This window comes from Nestor notabilis, unplaced genomic scaffold, assembly GCF_000696875.1.
Source record: "Nestor notabilis isolate BGI_N333 unplaced genomic scaffold, ASM69687v1 scaffold14302, whole genome shotgun sequence".
Classification (NCBI taxonomy): Eukaryota; Metazoa; Chordata; class Aves; order Psittaciformes; family Psittacidae; genus Nestor; species Nestor notabilis.
In genome coordinates, this window is record NW_009917986.1 from 1 (window position 1) to 18,706 (window position 18,706).

Sequence of the window (18,706 nt, forward strand, 5' to 3'; positions counted from 1 at the left end):
TTAGATATATTCAATAATTATTCCACAGCAGTATAAGGCTTCAACTGCAGTCACAAGTGTATTATCCAGAGGTCCTAGCATCGTTCAACCTCCCATCATCACTGCAACCCTCTTACAGTTAAAATGCTGAAGGGACCCATTCCCACCAACCTAGGCATGGGCTCCCAGAGGAAACACTGAGCACAGACACAGCAGAAACCTGCTGAAGGTGGTGACTTGGGTTTTTGAGCTGGTCTACAAAGCTCTCCAGCTTCTTGGAGAGAAGCTGGTTTACCTCTGACAAGAGTGAGAAAAGGTCATGTTTTGTGTCTGTTGCACTTTGCATATTTCTGCACCTCTCAGACAGCAGCAAGCCAACTTGGGTCTCAATTACAAGTCTCTTGAAAAGGGATTTGAATGCTTTTCTCATATAACAGCAGAAATAGAGTGGTGTCATGGAAAAAGCATATACAGAGAGACTGCTATTTCCCAACTTTTCTTTCTCCACTGAAAGACAATGCCAGAAATCACTGACATTTGTGCTGCAGAGTCTGGGGAAATGGGTAAAAAAGATTACTTACACAAATAGAAGTGTATAGATAAATAGAGAGAGAGGCAGAAAGATAAACAAATAGATAGACAGATGTATACATGTGTGCATGTATAGTCATGAACGGCATGTATGAAGCAGCCAGATGTTAGTCTTGATTTCTAGAAAAGTGAGTTGATATGAGAATGGGGGGGCTTTTTCAGGGTTGCGGGACAGGGTACTCCCTACGTGCCAAATGCCAAACAAGCTAAGCCAGATTACTCAGAGCTGCTGAGCACCCCCAGCTTCAGTGGCAACAAAGCGTGCTGTGATGTATCAGCCTCTGTCCTGAGCCTGAAGACCTTCATGCACTGCTCTGTCCTGACACAGGCATCTGGTCACAGGTGATGCTGTTTGCAGGAGAAATGGGAGATCCCTCTTGACTCCTGTCTCGGTTGGGAGCACAGAGGATGTCTGACATGGGAAGAGGTGTGGCGCCTCCTGCGAGTTTGCAGAGAGGTGCACACAGGGTACCTGGCCATCAGGGGCACCTCCAACAGCACATCCAAGCACGATGGGAAAAACGCTGCCTGTTGGTGTCAGTCACTGAGTGCGGCAGCCTAACCCAAGAGCTGCACCTCTCCATTGCTGCTCCTCCGCCCCAGTGGGCCCCTGACAGAACTGCTGGCAGAGGCCAAGGCTGATTCTGCCATTTGAAGGCACCATGAGGGGAGCACAGCCTTGGGTTTGTACAGCATAGCAACAATCTAATACAAGAATTGGTGCATCTGTACCATGGTGCATCCAGCACTGCCTATGTATATAAGTCTCCTAAAGACAAAATAAAACAGGGGTTTTCTTACAGTAATGCAACTTCATTTTCTAATCAACTGCAGCAAGTTATTATTTTCTAATCAACTGAAGTTTGTTGATGATACACAACTCCATTCACTTGAGTCAACCCAAATTCTCCAGCAGCAAAAGTCCAGGTAATACCATATTGGCCTTGTCACTATGTGCAGAGACATAACATTATGGCCAAGCATGGTGAAAGTAAATATGGGAAAGAAAATAAATCATGTTATTTCTACCCCTGTTAAAACATGGGAATTAATCGACTGTGAAAAGCTATCTTGCACAGGCTATATTTTACCCTCATCTTCTCCTGTCTGGATCTTAAAGGTCTGTGCTCTCTAGCACCTCCTAAAATAAGATTGATTGACAGTCTCAAATACTTCGTTTACACAAAGAAAGAGTACCCATTTCTAAACTTATCCTAAGGAGAGAGATACCTACAGATACTAATTGCATGGCTTGCAAGGGTTTGCTTTTTATGGATGCCTAAGTCAGGTATGAAACCTGTAAAAATGTGTACATCATGAAAAGAGAAAACAGGAAGTTGAGCAGTTACTTCAGAAATCCTAAAATTCTTCTCTCAGGAAGAAAAAGGAGCCTATGGGTAAGGGCATGTTGCATTCCAAAAAGCTGAAATAGCACAAAAACACGCAGAAGATGCTTTCCCTGAAGCAGACTCTGTGGCACACAGGATAAAAGCTGTTGCACAACACACAGCACTAGATGAGGAGGGGGTTCTCCATCACCCTTTGCTTCCTGTGCTGCTGCTCCAGGGTGGATGGAAGGGCACAGCTGGGACATGTGTCCTGTGTGTCCCCATTGTGCAAGGGCCAGCAGGGGCCATGCTACACTAGTGCGCAGCCCCCACAAAGAGCATTTATTCTTTCTCGCTTATTTGCAGCCAGATTTCTGCACATCAGCATCCCCATGGAGGTATGAGTAAGCCCTTTACCACAGCCCATGAGTGGCTCAGTCCTTAGGTATGAATCCCCCCAGCTCCTGGAATAAGAAATGACTAGTGTCCTCTCTGAGCGGATGCACAGAAAGGCTGGGGGAACTGTAGATCCTCTGAGGGAAACACAGACTTCAATCTGGTCTCCACAGACAAAAGACCAGTGCCTTTGCTAATGGGCCAGCTTTCCATGCAGTAAACCTGCACATACTCACTCCTGATGCTGCAGCCCCAGCTCTCAGGGAAGGCCACACTGGATCAGAAGGCTGGTTCCTCCATCCTGACACCCTCCATTTGTCAGCATCTGCATCTGAGGCAGTGAACAGAAACTGTTCTTTTCTGCATCAAAGTCCTCAGTCTGGGAACTAAATGAATTTAAGAGAGAAAGAGTTAAATTTCCTACAGTTTCTACCTATCGTCATTACATATTTTACTTTACATGTGAAAAATGAAAGTGGTTTATATTGCTTTGTGGAAGTCTATATGCTTTTCATAAGAAAAGAAACTGCCTTACACAGCATGGCAAAAGGCAGTCTTTCACCTAGAGAATCATACTAAGCTCACAAAGAAAAATATAAATATCTGTGAGGAAATCCAGCTTGCTTATCTGCTCTTCATCTTCAAGCAGCTTACGGCCTTCACTCTCCAGCAGAAACTTCAGCACTGTTTTTCTTAGGTTCTAGACTTTCCAAGGGCCTTTTTGTCTGACTGACAACAAGCATTTCAAAGAAACACTCTCTTCCCCAGCTTGTCATTGTTACAGATCTTTCTCAGATAAAATGTTTTCACACAAACTTTGTTGGTACAGAAGAGAGCAATATTTAAAACAGATGTGAAACTCACTTGGTTGGGACAGTATCTTGGTGGATCTTGCAAAAGTACTATCTTGGTTTGGGTTTAAAATGTCTCCAGTAAAGCAAATGAGTAATTTTTGCCAGTGACACTGGGTATCCTATCTGTGCAAATCATATCTGTCTAATTTAGATCAAGCAACCTAATATTACTGGCTGCCATGCCTTTCAGATATTTTCTCCATTCTTCAAACATGTCAGAGCCCACAGTCTGAGCACTGAGCAATGGGAGACCCAACAGTTCTTCCATCATACCAGAGTTTTCAGTCTCACACTGAAGAATAAAGAGGTCTGCATTTAGTAGCATGATGATTGTTATAAACTGTGAACAGTGTTTATCCACAGCAGAAGTGTCATGGTTTAACCCCAGCCAGCAACTAAGCATCACCCAGCCACACACTCACTCCCCCCGCAATAGGAAGAGCAAAAGTGAGAAAACTTTTGGGTTGGGATAACAACAGTTTAATAGGTAAAGCAAAAGCTGCACACACAAGCAAAGCAAACCAAGGAATTCATTCACCACACCCCATGGGCAGGCAGGTGTTCATCCATCCCCAAGAAAGCAGGGCTCCATCACATGTAATGGTGTCTTGGGAAGACAAACACCATCACTCCAAATGTCCCCCCTTTCCTCCTTCTTCCCCAGCTTTTATTGCATGAATATAAAACATATAATATTTTTTATAATGGAGCATGACACCATATAGTATGGGATATCCCTTTGGTCAGTTGGGGTCAGATGTCCTGGCTGTGTCCCCTCCCAACCACTTGTGCACCCCAAGCCTACTCACTGGTGGGGTGGTGTGAGGAGCAGAAAAGGCCTTGTCACTGTGCAAGCGCTGTTCAGCGATAGCTCAAATATCCCTGAATTATCACCACAGTTTCCAGCACAAATCCAGAACACAGCCTCATACTGGCTGCTATGAAGGAAATTAACTCTATTTCAGCCAAAACCAGCACACCAAGAAACCGATGATTTGTGCTGACAGACCACTCAACATCATTATATTGCTAGTATACATGCAAGTGTAGTCCTAGTTCTTTCCCAAGCTTGTGGGAAGGGGAGCTGAGGAGCACTAAAACCAGGAGGTTCTACTTCACTGCTTGAAAATTTCATCATCTGCAAAAACATTTTCTCTATTGTGGTAGTAAAATAACCATTATATGCAATATCTACATATAATATTTATAGATACAGTATCGGTAGAGCTCAAACCAGTCTTTTTTTGTTGCATTTATTAAGACTTACGTCTTTTGCCTGTTTGTTTTTCTTATACAATCAGGTTGAGAAGCAGATCTGATAGCACAGTTCAAATTTGTTTCAGCGTGTGTTTGGGAAAATTGCTGCTTTTCACTACAGCAGCAGTTAGGTGTAATGTAATGATCTGAAACTGCTCCCTTCTTCCAACAGGCACCGGCTTACCAAGGCAGAGTAAATCACTTCCTTGTAATGTCAGCCTTGTATTTTTAAGCTGGTATGTCTGATCACCCTCAGTGTTTGAAGATTATCATATCTAGCAATTACAGTACAATTTACATAAGCCTGATGCAGAGCTATGAGAAAAAAAGATTGCAGGCAAACCCCCGCCTGGTTTCTGCAGGGCTCCTTGTTTCATGCAGTCTTCTGCCTCCTGAGTTACAGACATGGCCAGCAAAGATGCACCTGATGCAATTTGCCCCTGGCAGCCTGCAGTCTGTGTGCCACCCCTTCACTTCAGCATCACCAACCACTCCGTGACTGAGCACCATGTAATAAAGGTGCTTGTTATTTTTGTTTCAGCTGCTAGACAATTTAAGTCCATTACATTCAAGAACCTAAAATTGTTTTCACCCCTCCAGAACTCCTGGAGTACCACCTTTACCCAGGGCCCTTCAGGTCTAAATCCTAGCAAGGTACTGACTTACACCAATCAAGTATTTTCTCTAACTCAATAATATTTTGACTCTATTATCCTCCAGCATTATGTAGCAAACTATATTGGGAATTGCCTGTCAGTTTCTTCCACAGCTTCTGGCAGAGTGTGCTATGAGGTTTCAGATACATTATGGAAGGAAACCCCATGATAAGTAACAACACAATATATCCCTAGCCTTGAAGAAGATATACATTCCTACCGCAAAGAAGTATGTCTCTAGATACAGACTTTGCAACTCATTTTTGATGTTGCAGAACTCTGTACATCTCCTGGAGGAGAAATACACCCACTTAGACATTTAACTCAACAAATTTTAACTTAAAAATATTTAATCTGATGTTTCAATATAGAATAAAAAACTCGAATTATCATTTGCTTACAGCTTTGGTCATCAGTTCAAAGAATATGGTTGAGATTACTTTTTGGTACCAAGTTCTTCACTCAAGAAGAACAGCAGTTTCAGGCATACATCTCTTTTCAGCAACTGAAGCTGTTTTGTACTTTATTTATTTTAAAATTGAAAACTGCCATTCGTATCAGTAGTTGGTCATGAATAGTGTTGGTACAGGCACAACCAGTTCTGATAGTTGCTACTACTTACTAGTATTTTCTTTTTAGCTGAGATAGGTAGAAGACTTCTGCATCAATCCAATTTGCAGTACTTATAGGTTTTGTGTGACTTGTTTTTCTTTAGCTGATACACTGCAACCAAAATTGTAGTCCTCTGCAAACAGGTTTTGTATCTAGTCAGTCTCTTCATTGATATCAGGAAAATACTGATAAAACTGGTGATTTGATGAGTAAATATTCCTCTATTTTTCTTTTTACTTCTCGAGTTCCAGTCACTATTCAGCCTAAAAAAATTCCAGTGTTACAAATGTATGAATGCCATTTTTGCTGGCATGACAGAGCTTTATTTGAAGCACCATTGCACTTCCAGGCTGAAATTTGTTTGGGAGACAATACAAGAGCCGCTACCCCTCTGGTTAAGCCAGGCTGTGTTTTCAGAGCAGCACAAGCCAGGTGTCCTGTCCACTGGCCCAGACAGGTTGGCAAGAATGACCCTTGCATTTATGAACATGGCTGAAAACACCTAACATGTATTTTGCCTTGAGAGCTGCCAAATCTACCTCCAAGGGCATTCATCTGTACATCTGCCCGCCATTACATAGAGAGGACTGATGTCAAGACAACATTTTCACAGTAAGGATCAAAGCAATTTTCAATTTGGCTACCAAAGCATTTCCACTTTTTTTGTGTGTGACTACCGCTTCCTGGAGGGTGTTTCATTTGCTCCAGGAGGACAGTGAAGTTAATTTATGCTGGTACACAACAAATAAGAAGGTGTCTGACACTCCTGTGCCCCACTTGTGTGAATTTGGAAACCTGTGCCTGAGTTCTGCATAAGGCCATCAGACACGTGATGCATACACCCTGCACAGGGACCAGACTAGCACATCTGCTACTGGGCATCTTTTAAAAGGAAATTTCACAAATGCAGGCAAAATGGTACTTGGGAAAATATCTGTAGACTCAAAGGAAAGTAAGAGTGTCTCTTGCACTGTGCTTAACTCATCTCACCTACCAGTCACCCAGAGCCTTGCACTGTGCTGCTGGAAATAACAGGGAATGGAATCATGTTTCATTTGAGATTTGAAATAATGCATAATTTCACTTAATATCAGTGCTTTCTCATAGGAGAAAGAACTTACAGTACTGTCACAGGGAAGGTATTCAAATCTGAGTGCCCTGACATTCCCCTCCTGCATCTTTTCAAAGCATGCTGAGTAAAGCAAGGAGGGAAAGGATTCATTCCTCCAGACAGCTACCTGCAGTTTGCCCTTAGGAAGGAGGATGCACTGTAGGCATCATTCAAACACCTATCCTAAAGAGTCTGCTATTACAAATTGAGTTAGCATCTTACTTTCTTTGGAGGCTTATCCGTGCACGTCTCCCATTCCTGATGATTCATGCGCAGCAACCTAATGCAGAAGATAAGAATACTTCATTAGTAAAAGACTGCAATCCTGTTTTGCTAAAGCAAACTCTACCAAAGAAACAGGTGCTTTGATAAGAAGATAAACAGCTCCCTGAATTTCAGCAGTGGGAACACTTCAAAAAGAAACTCTGGAAATTCATCTTCTCCTGGTTGAGTAGACTGCAAGCTAGCCATGAAGTTTTCACCCGGGAGATAGCAACTAATCCAACTGGAAGATGACTGTATTTTTTCTTTATTCTTTGCAAGTTTAAATGTACTTAAAAAGAGAAGTTAAAGGGACCTGAGCCACAGCATCGAATACTACCATATGTAGAAAATAAATCTGACCACTATTCAAAGAGCAGAGACGAAGCTGGGAACACTGAATCACCAACATATACAAAACCATTTGGCCTGATTCTTAATTCTTAATTCTGCCTGCAAAATTAAAGATTGTGTCAATTTGCAATATTTTCCAGAGTGACAGGGAGCTGAGGACTGAGAATGGATTTGCTGAGGAATGGCACATGATTGACTAGCAATAGCCACACTAGAAGATGCATTTTTGCTGCAAAGTTGGTAATAAGTGTATCATGATCTTAAAACTCCTCTGTATTTTGCAAGTTCTAATTTTTTGCAATTCTAAAAATTCTAATACCTTAATTAGCAGAGTCCCTTCCAACTCAAGATATTCTACGATATCATGTGTCTTGTCTCTTTCCCACACGTTATTCAGTTTACTAGGGATAACAAAATCAACATTGTATTTTCAAATAAAGAAAATAATTGCAAGGAGAATTATTTAAAGGAGGCATATTCCTGTTTTAATGTTGCATATCTGCAAACTTTGCCATCCATTGGGCCAGACTGCTATGAGACAGTATCTGCGTGATGAAGGAACTCCAGGTATATTTCCAAAGTGCAACAGTTAATGGAAGGTAAATCTCACTGAAAAAGGAGAAAGCACAAAATCTGTTTGTCTGCTTGGTTTTAGAACATGCAGCTTAGAGCAGACAAAACCAAGATACAGCTCCTTCCTTGGCTACCTCACTTTTTATTTATGATGTAAAACACTTCTGGCAGATGCATCTGCCCAAAGTAGTGAAAAGAATTAGATGCTCTTCCTCTGATGCTTTTGCAGTTTCTCCTCAATTTTGGAACTTGCTGGGGTAAATGGATGCTCTCTCTGAAGACTCAGAACTCCCCATATTCACCACCCGTATACCAGTATGGGACAGCCAGCACAGGACTACTGGAGTATTTCAGTATGGGCTAGAAAAAAAAGACTTAGCACCTAATACAAACTCCAACACACATCCAGCGTGAGGGGCACGAAGTAGTGCCGGATCAATCACAACGTCTGGTAGAACAGCAAGATCTAGGATTACATATGCGTCAACACATATTTGTTCAGGACTGTATTTAAAATCTGCAATGCACTAGCATGAATCCTAGACTGGTTTGGGCTGGAAGGGACCTTAAAGATCACCCAGTTCCAACCCCACTGCCATGGGCACGGACTCCTTCCACTAGACCAGGTTGCTCCCAGCCCTGTCCAACCTGGCCTTGAGCACTTCCAGGGATGGGGCAGCCGCAGCTTCTCTGGTCAACTTGTTCCGGTGCCTCACCACTCATACTGAACGAGCATTGCTTTTCTGAGGTCTCCCACCTAATTCCAGACTGGATTGAGAAGCTATGTTTTCACATCCACTTTGAAGAACAAATCCCACTAAACTGAACTCCAGAAGAAAGTGCTACTTACTTTTAGAAAGCACTACAAAATCTTTGTGTGAGTCATCACCATCAGCTGCAAGTTTAAATTAAATTAAAAAAAAAGTACAATATGATAAATGCTACTTGTGTACAGGAAAATTCACTTCAGGGCATGGGGATTATAGTAATGAAGATGCCAGTAGGTTAAGCATCAATCTGTAAGTGTTAGTGTAGCAGATTAATGAAGCATCTGTGGTGTTTGCCCAGATTCGCGTATCCTTTCAGCAATTTGTCAGTTTTAGCATTCTAGAAAATAAAAGCTTAACAAATGCTGTTCATGCTTCTTTTTCACACTACTGTTGTAATCTATATTTATTTAAATGGTGTTCCTCATTTCTGACATTTTCCCTGGGGCTTGAAGAACAGGTGTTCACATACAGCTCCAAGCTGTCAAAAATGGAGCTGGCAGTGATTTCAACAGATACAGGGCTAGGGAAATACAAGAAAGTTGTAATTTTGAATAATCAAACACCACACATGATTTGTAAGACTACATCATATTACTTACAGTATATCTTAATTCAGATTTCATCATAAACACAAAATGGGATGTTGGCCATGGTGGGACTGATACTGGAGACTTGGATTTGAGTTCTCTTGAAGCAGTTCTTTGCTAATCTAAGGAAACCACAATAGATCTGAACCAAAACCTATAAAAATTCCTTTTGATCCCTCTCCTGCGCCCAGAATTAGAGGAACACTTTCACTAGAGAGATCACATAGCCTGTGGTGGGAAGAGCACTTCATTAGGTAGTATTGTTCCTCCTTACCCTCCTGACTTTCTGGATACAACTGGTGTATGGGATGTATCTTTATCACTTACTTTCTCATCAAGCAGCAACATCAGTTTATTGTATGGCTACTTCACAGTATGCATATACGTACTGGAATAACATGAGTAGCTGCAACCTGCCATTTGTAGTTGGATCTGTAACAGAAGGTACATACTCAACTGTTCCTTGTGGTAAGCTTCAATAGGCCAAGTCTTTTGCTCCTCAGTCAAGTAAGTTTGTGAAGGTGTACCTACTTCAGGAGCAAGGTCTGATAAGGACTATAGGAAAAAATGAGGGACAGTGGTTTCACGTTTTTGAAAAATGAAAAAAAAACACACACAAAAAAACCCCTTGAATACTTTCAAGGAAATCACTGCTTCTTGCCATCTGAATCACCATCAAGTGCTGGCATACCTCATGGGCTAATCAAGACAAAAGAACACATAATTTAACATCCTTCTAGCAAGATATTTTTAGCAGGATGCAAACCCTCCAAAAGTATTTTGGGGAAAACCACCAAGTGACAGTAAAATAAAATGAATACATTCTACTGCTGACCAACGAAAATAAAAGACAAATAAACAGAAGGGGTGTTTTCTCACATTCAGGTTTTCTGACATTTCAAACAACTCCAGTACAGTGCTAATATAGCACAACCGGTATTAAGAGAATTACAATAGAACAGAGCGAGTATTACTAACAAATCAAGAGACCCTGAGCTGGTGTTAGGGAGAATGTAGCAGTCCTTTGGTTGGGCTACTGCTATAGTTTGGATCATGGTGAAGACTACGATGACTGCCAACTGATACATAGCTGTGTCTTTTTTTTCCGCTAAAGGGATTTGTGTTTGGACTTCACTATTAACTTCAGCAATACTGTCAGAATGAATTGCCTACTGCAATCTGAAAAAACAAGTGCTGCTAGCTGCAATCATACCTCAATAATCAAGCACTCTTCAGCTGTTAGCCCAGCGCTTCTTTCACTGTTCAGGAAAACAGAAGTGACTTGGAGCATGCCAAATAGGTAGGCTGATGCACCAGTCTCGCAAATGAATTAAACCAGGAGCTGAGATGCCTGGTGTGAAAAATCTGGCAGGCTGCTTACTCTTTGCTCACACAACTCGGGAATTTCAGTACTTTATGTGGAACTTCACACACTTCCTCTAGAAAGAAAGAAAACCTCTCACCACTGCCATGCTTCTGGAGAGGTGGGCTTTCTGCGCCTTATTTTTCAAGTTGTGTCCATGTGTACTACTGTAAACATTCACTCTAAGAGTGTTAAAAGCAAGAATAGTGAGGTTTGAATTGAAAAGTGGGACTGAAATTATCAAGAAAACAAAGAAGGAGGTTACACTTCTCACCAGCTACAGGAAACATGAGCTAGAAGCTGCTGATGCTGAAGTGTGCCCAATAAGCACACTGAAAAGCAGTAATTTGAATCATTAACTTATCATCACTTACCTGCGTTAACATGTACGTAATGCAAGTGTAGCAACTGCCGTAATACCAAGCCAGTAATTCCTCTTTGAGCAATCTTTCAGGGAACAGTAAGCCATGCACTTCAGAAACCGACTTAAAATGTTGTCTTTGACCTCAGAAAAGAGCACTTAACCTGCTCTTCCTGGCTAATTAGAAGTGATTAGCTGATCCTAAACTAATACGTAGATTGCAAATAGGCACATCGTGTCTTGGATACACCACCTTACGGAACTACTACAAGGTCTAAACCAATGAACTCTTACAGTCACCTGTGATGTGCTTTACAAAACAGTGCTGTTTGTTTGGTCAATTTTCAAATTTGTTCTGTTATCCTGACTGAATGTCCACTTTCACAACAAAGCCATAGAAAAAGAAAGAATTAACACTGCTCCTTCTTAACAGAACAGCGTTTATGCCCTTATGCTGCCAGACCAACTACGCCAAAGTACGAGGATCCCCAAGACAGCGTAGTGATTTAAAATGCACTCTTCAAAACCACATAAACTGACATCCTGAAGCAGGGACAGATGTTTGATATAATTTAAATGTAAACATTAAAGACAAATCAGTTACAGCAGGGAATCACTGATGAAATAGAAAGGCAATTAAACCCCCCTTCTCTTGGCCCTATTTGGTATGTTAAAATGCTATAACCAAGATTTCCCCCTCCCCCAATTAGACTAATCCCACATTTTTTCCTTGAAATACCTAGGTTTTGCATCTGATTTAAAAACCCCAATATGACTGCATCCTTACGCAAAAATTCCTGCCTTTACTATTAAAAGAATAAATCTTCCTGTGTAAAATACACTTTTATCATAGAATCACAGAATAGTTTGGGTTGGAAAGGATCTTAAAGATCATCTAGTTCCTCCCCCCTGCCATAGGCAGGGACACCTTCCACTAGACCAGGTTGCTCCCAGCCCCGTCCAACCAACCAGGCCTTGAACACTGCCAGAGATGGGGCCCCATTAAGCATTCAAATACACTGTAACATTGAACTACAGTAAATAATTTCAGGATGAACATGAGTGCCAATGTGAATGGTGCCACTGGAACGCCTATGGTTCAGAGCTATCCCACAGTAAAACTCTCTAAATAGAGGAATACACGATGAACAAAGCACTATCTAGGAAGTCTTAAATCTAATCTTTTGCTTAATAAAGTAAAAAACCCAAGAACTGGGCATAAAAATTGCTTGCTAAGAAAAGCGTATGTTCTCTTTTGGAGCAGAAATTGCTAGTATTTAGGATTATAGTCATTGTTGTCTCTTAATTGTAAAAGCCAAGATTAACTGACAATCTACAATGAGGGAAAGGAAAATTAAATCTTGTATCTTGATAATGTAATCAAATCCTATTTTGTGAATTGCCCAAGTTCTAAACTGCCCCAGCTTTATAAACTAAGTCTCATGTACTGTGGAAAAAAAAAATAAATTGGAAAACAATCTTCTGTTTATTCTCTAATTTTGGGTATCATATCAAATGAATGCTGTGCACTCTGTAACTTCAGTGTGTTAGACACAAAACCTTCCAAAATGGACTGGTTGAATTCTGCTTCAAAAGGCTGGCAAGCAAAACCTGCAACTACTAACAAGGGAAAACTGCAAAAATACTGATGGATCACCGTATGTTTTAGGTGACAGAAAAAATAACCTTCTCAGAGAAGAAAAACAAAAAGTAGACTACTGTCAATTTCTATTTAAAAATAAAGTTACTTTGCCATTCCTTTTTATTTTTTCTTCTTACGTATTTTTTTTCATTTACTGCGTGATGTTAAATAACGCTTTTACCAAGATATATATTTGTATTGTGCATCATTCATGCCATGGTGGTGTTCACCTGCCAGTATCATGTGCTATGTTATTATGTTAGGCACTCTGTGTAAGAATTCATAGATCACCTATTTTACAGTTGTCTGACAAGTATCATCTCAACTTCTATTACTATAGGTCATTACCAGGTTGACTCATCCTTCATCTTAAGTATCTGCAGACTAGTAAGAAAACCAAAAGCTTCAGGACATGCAGCTATTTTTAAAAGACTAAACATTCAAAACTACATATTTCCTTATATTTATTTTGTAACTGTATTTTTCTAAAACATATTAAAATAGAAAAGATGTTCATCTGATTCGTCATACAAAGAAAATACCAACATAGTAATAAAATACTGAAAATATATGAAAGCACCAAAACATTAAAATATTCATATTGGCAAAGACTGTAAGAATATATTTCTTGCAATTTTACAGTAAAGTGCTATTCAATCCACTCAAATTAAGGAATCAACATTTTAATAGCATGGTCATTATTATTTTAAGGTTACAAATTACTGTTACCTTTCTCAACAAGACAACAACCCATTTTGTGGGAAGCAAAGCATGTGAGTTGCATGCACGTGAAAATAATCTAAATAACAGCTTCTGAGTAAGCAGTGAACGATATAAGCTGCCAACTCATTAAGAAAACAAAATACTGAGACACAAACTGAACAGAAATGGCAACAGTGACAAATTAAGAAAGTGCAGATGTGGTAAAAGGTTGTGTAAATTACAAAAGAAGTCTGTGCACCAAACAGTTCTGTAGCCTTGCCTTTTACATGTTAACTTTTTCAGAAAGTGTATCATTGCTTTATTAATGTGTTTATTAATGCATTTTTTTAAACTGCCCTTATCTATTCTCTAGAAATGATACTACATCTACAGTGCACTGGAGAGATACTGTAAGCAAAACCAGAAGCAGAGTATGATCTTTATTTTTCCTCAATAATCTCTTCGTCTATTGAAACTAAATGATCTGTTACAAAGCCAATTTGTAGCAAAAATTAATTCTAGTAAAGAAATTATTTTAAATATTTAAACCTCATCAAGAGTGAAAATTTTATATGTATGAAAGATACCATCAGTCTCTTTTTAAGCATTTATCATTTTAATATACATATTTACAGCAATGAGTACAAAGAATCCTGTTAGTAGTTCTCACTAGCTTCATATACCACTTCCACCAGTTTCTGAGAAACGGCAGATATAACACTTTTATGTTGCCTTGAACAGTATTTAATCTTCCTTGCTTTATGACTTGACTTGCTTTTTTCATAAATTCATCTGTAATTTAAGCATATTGCACATCTCAGGATAAGTTCATACACTGACTATGTATTAGCCTTTTATGAACCAATTATGGGTCATCAAAAGTCAACTTTCACACTTTTTCCACAATTTGACTAAGAATTGCTTTCAAACAAACAAATAAAGCATAGCAATTGTGTTTTTATGGTGATGATTTCATTAATATCTTTGGAATCAAACAAGGGTTATATTCCTGGTCAATATGACTGTATGCTATTTGGTAGGAAATATTTACGAGAACTCTGCATCCATAAAAAGCACAAAAAATAAGGAATTCAACCAATGAAAGAAATGAGCCTGAATTACCAAAATAATCAGTAATAGCAAATATTTTCCTTTATATATGCATGTGCACAGACTGTATTAAAAATCTGCCTGTAGAACATCATTTCTGTAAATTTTCTTGAACAGGTTAACCTTAGAATACAGTAATTTGACTGCAACTTCTGTGAGAGCAATTCAGAGTGTAAGAATGAACATGATGAAAAAAATTAAATATTGTATTTAAAGTAGTTAGAGAAAAAACAAACCCTGAACAGTCTTAAATTATTGTGTATTTGGTTTCCTCCTTCCAGTTCAGTAGTATTTATTGAGTTGTACAGTGAAAATAGGTCCTAGCTCTAACATCTTCCTAATGCCATGTTCCAAGTGTCATCTTTCAGTAATTTCCTTTGCTGGTCATTCATTTCTTCTTTTTTTTTTTCCCCCCAGCAAATTGTATCATCGTTCATTGTTGTGGGCTCACAACCCTCATTATGGCAGGTCCAGAATCTGAGTGCAGCACGGCAATCTCTTCCACTCCAACCAGCCATGACAGGCAAGCACATCCAGTGCACAGCAGTTCTTTTTAGCTTCTCTGGGTATACACCAGGTAGAAGCAGAAGGCAACAACAGTAACTGAGAGTAATGATAAAACAATTGACAACTGCTGGAACCAGAGGCAGCGATCAATCTGTTCTTGAAGTCTTTTATTAATTTGTAGTAAATGAGTTAGCTGAAAACAGAAAGAGTTTCATTTAATTAGAATTATTGCACATGAAAGTACTTGTTAATTTAGAGTTATTTAGCCAGTAACTATAAGCAGGGAGGGGAGAAGGAACATACACACATAGGGACACAAGAAGACTTCTCTTAGTGCACTTAATGATACCTTTTTATCACTACATAATTCAGGAACCAATTCCACTAAAGGAACTTCAAATTTTAAGTTATGGATAGTCCCTATCACCTACATCAAGAAGGTGACATCTTTATACTAGGAACCAAAAGACACTCATACCCCAGATCTGTAATATACACAAAAGGAATGAGCAAACTGCATTGAAAACAGTGTTTTATTAAAACATAACCATTCACAATATTATTAAATCATTATCACAGCTTTAGTTACTTTCTGTTGCTGAGCTTTTAAAATAGTGTAATTTACACAGTACCAAAGAGGTTTAGTACAAATTCTTTTACCTGTATCATATTTTGTTCAATATTCAGGACAAAGGAATACATTATTACCTGTATATGTAAATCTTCATTGGTTTTTGCTGGAATATTCAATGCATTCTCTTTTAATATCAGGGAAAAAGGCTTACTACTTTCTATGACATGACACCTGAGCCTGTGAAAAGGGGAAAAAAATATGCACCAAACATCATAAATTTAATGTAACATTGTATAATTAATAGTAAACAGTCCATCTAACACTTATTATATGTGTTTTATCATCTGTTCTGGTTGATTAGTTTTCTAAATGACTATTGCAATGATGGTCTGAAAAAGCTTCCTCAGTCCACAATTACATTTTGACAGCTTTTGATATAGAAAACAAGATCAAAATTATCTGCATGCTCAGTTAAAATGTATTATTTCAAATTCATAGCACAGGATGTACTGGACTAGTCAGTCAAATACTTACTACCAATTTATCCAACAGCAAACAAAATCTAAAGGTTTTCTTTTTGTTTTAAACCTTAGCATCAATGTTTTTTAATAGAGTCCACCTTTTCTATAACTGAAAACGCAGGAACAAAATTTCAAGCCACAGTTGAAGGTAGTGGAGTCCCACACAATTTATAAAATAAAGCAGAAGCTCCTCTAATAACATGCAAATCAATCAGCATGGGATGAATTTATTTGCTAAAGAAATGGTTAAATTGAAGCTGTGACATTTTTCTATTTTCGGGAAAGAGAAATGCTAAAACTTCTTCAGCAAGACAAAACAAAAAAGGGAGAAATATGTGTAATAAAATATAAGTAGATTCCTCAGATAAAGTACTTGCAGCACATATGGTATTAAAGAGACAATAATTATATTCTCGACTACTTTTAATCTATGTTTAATCAGTAGAGCAGAAGCCTCAGCAATATACTTCAGCCTGTAAGCACACAACTGGGTTTGGAGAATCCTTCATTGATTATGATATGCAAATGCTAGAAATCAGCTAAATGATAATGGCTAAAATAAAATTGCTGCCAGCAGAAAACCGTATGCTCACCTATGTTCCATCACTTTGGTCCTAGGGACTTCTTTCCAAAACTGCGTCAGTTCTGGTACACCTGCTCCAGAAGACTGGTCCATTTCTGCTGCCATGATAAGGAAACGATCCTGCAGAGATGCTGCAAAACCTGCCCTCAAAGAAGAGAAAAAAAAAAAAAAAAAGCAAAAGTGTCCTTAGATAAAATGACATTATCACACAGCTTATAGAAAAATTTTGGGAAAAAAACACCCCAACCAACCAAACAAGAAGAACCCATACAAAAAAACAATCAACAAAAACCTCAACAAAACGTTTATTGCAGGACATCAGACACTGGCTAGAAATAAAAATAATGAAATGATTCTCTGAAGCTCAACAATTTTTATTATAGTTTCCTCAAATTCTAGTTTAATTTTACAGAATTAGTTTCATCTAAATGATCCAAGGACAACCCAGGATTTTGTAAAAAACGCTTTCTCCAGCAAATTCACCTGAACTTGCAACAATTTAGAGAACTGTTTTATGACAGATAAACTCCCACTATAACAGAGCACAAGTGAGGCACCTGCCACTATGCCTTTTCTTTTTGAAAACAAGAAACAGAATGGGCTGCAGACAACAGCTGCTTATGCCTAAGTGGAGCAGTGAATCAGCACAGGCAGTTACTCAAATGCTGTCTGACACCCATGATTTTTTTACAAATGATAACATTCCCATACAACAGTCAAGCAGACATGGGTGTCTGTCGGTCTGAAACCCCAGCAAGCACATACAAAGGTTAGCATCTAGAGCATCAGCCTGTTAAAACTTGCCCGGACTTCTGAAAAAAATCTATTATAAGCTTTTACTTACCACCATGAAGAGAGACTATGATATCCAGTGATGTGCCAGGTTCACAGCTGCTGTTACTGGGTTTAACTCTGTATTTTTCAGGAGCAGTTGTTCTCACCTATGAACAAGAAATACTAAGCAAGCGTATAGTAAATGCATGTACGAACTATGATTGTTTCATAACCTCCTTCACTCTGCAACAACTAAAATCCCCAAAAGCTTAAATATTCAGTCTTTAAAATATTTTCTTTTGTAGGAGTAATCAGACACTGATATTTCAATTTTTCCTCTCCCTCAACCACTTCTATCTTTTCTTTTCTGGCGTATGCTATTTTTTTTCTTTTATAACACATATTTAAAAAGAGCCAAGAATATCAAATGCACTATCTGCTAAAATTTTTAATATGAAAGTATGGAAACTTTAGTTAGAGAACACAAAAGGTGGGGTGGAAAAACAAATCAAGATGCAAGTCAACTCAGTTCTGAAGCAAATAAAACTGCATTGATTCCTTTAATGGTGACATCTGCAGATTAAGTTGCATCGTTTTGGAGCATTTCAGGAAGTTTAGACTCTCACTAAAGAAGTAACCACTGCCATAGCTCTTTTTCAGTCAGTGCTCCAAAGATTTGTATTCCTGATTACCCTCTTTAGGGTGGTACATAATAGGCATAAATTCAGCCAGATTTCTTCTATCTGCTCCAAACATCAGAACAAAATAGAAAATTTAGACTGAAAATTGGGTTTAATAGTATTTTGTCCTCCTTACTCAAAACAAGTTACACATTTAGTGAAGTAAACGAGGCCACATATAAAATAATTACCTTAAAAGCCACTATGTTTTTAGTGACATTTGTGAGAACTATCAAACATTTTTTCTCTCCGGTTTCTTTGGATCCAAAATATAGCTCTTCCGCTGGGCTAATAAGAAATTTAAGGAGAATTAGTTTCTTCAAATTATCTATACAACATACCATAGAAAAAATATGACCACAGAGGAAAATAAAATACTTTCAACCCTGCAGCTACAGTCACTATAAATAGTTTTTCATGAAGAAAGCTGTGAAAATAAAACGCAGAAATTCTGTAGTGAAGCTCAGGGTTGACTCATGAGCACAAGCAGATCTAGCTGCCTCAGCTGATTACTGCCCTTGACTTCTTCCATCTGGAGGAGCTGTGACCATCTGCCACAG

The 18,706-nt window shown here is 38.8% G+C and overlaps 1 protein-coding gene across 1 annotated transcript in view; it reads right to left on the bottom strand.

Moving 5' to 3' along the window:
* Positions 1-14,935: 14,935 nt before the first annotated feature.
* Positions 14,936-18,706, bottom strand: part of MOSPD2 (motile sperm domain containing 2) — a 21,324-nt gene continuing 17,553 nt past the window's right edge. Inside the window, exons 9-13 of the mRNA XM_010009500.1 lie at positions 18,338-18,434; positions 17,537-17,633; positions 16,703-16,832; positions 15,723-15,825; positions 14,936-15,207 (exon numbers count right to left, since the gene is read on the bottom strand). Of these exons, the coding sequence (XP_010007802.1) occupies positions 15,061-15,207; positions 15,723-15,825; positions 16,703-16,832; positions 17,537-17,633; positions 18,338-18,434 (574 nt within the window). The 3' untranslated portion in view covers positions 14,936-15,060. The remainder of the gene's footprint in view (positions 15,208-15,722; positions 15,826-16,702; positions 16,833-17,536; positions 17,634-18,337; positions 18,435-18,706) is intronic.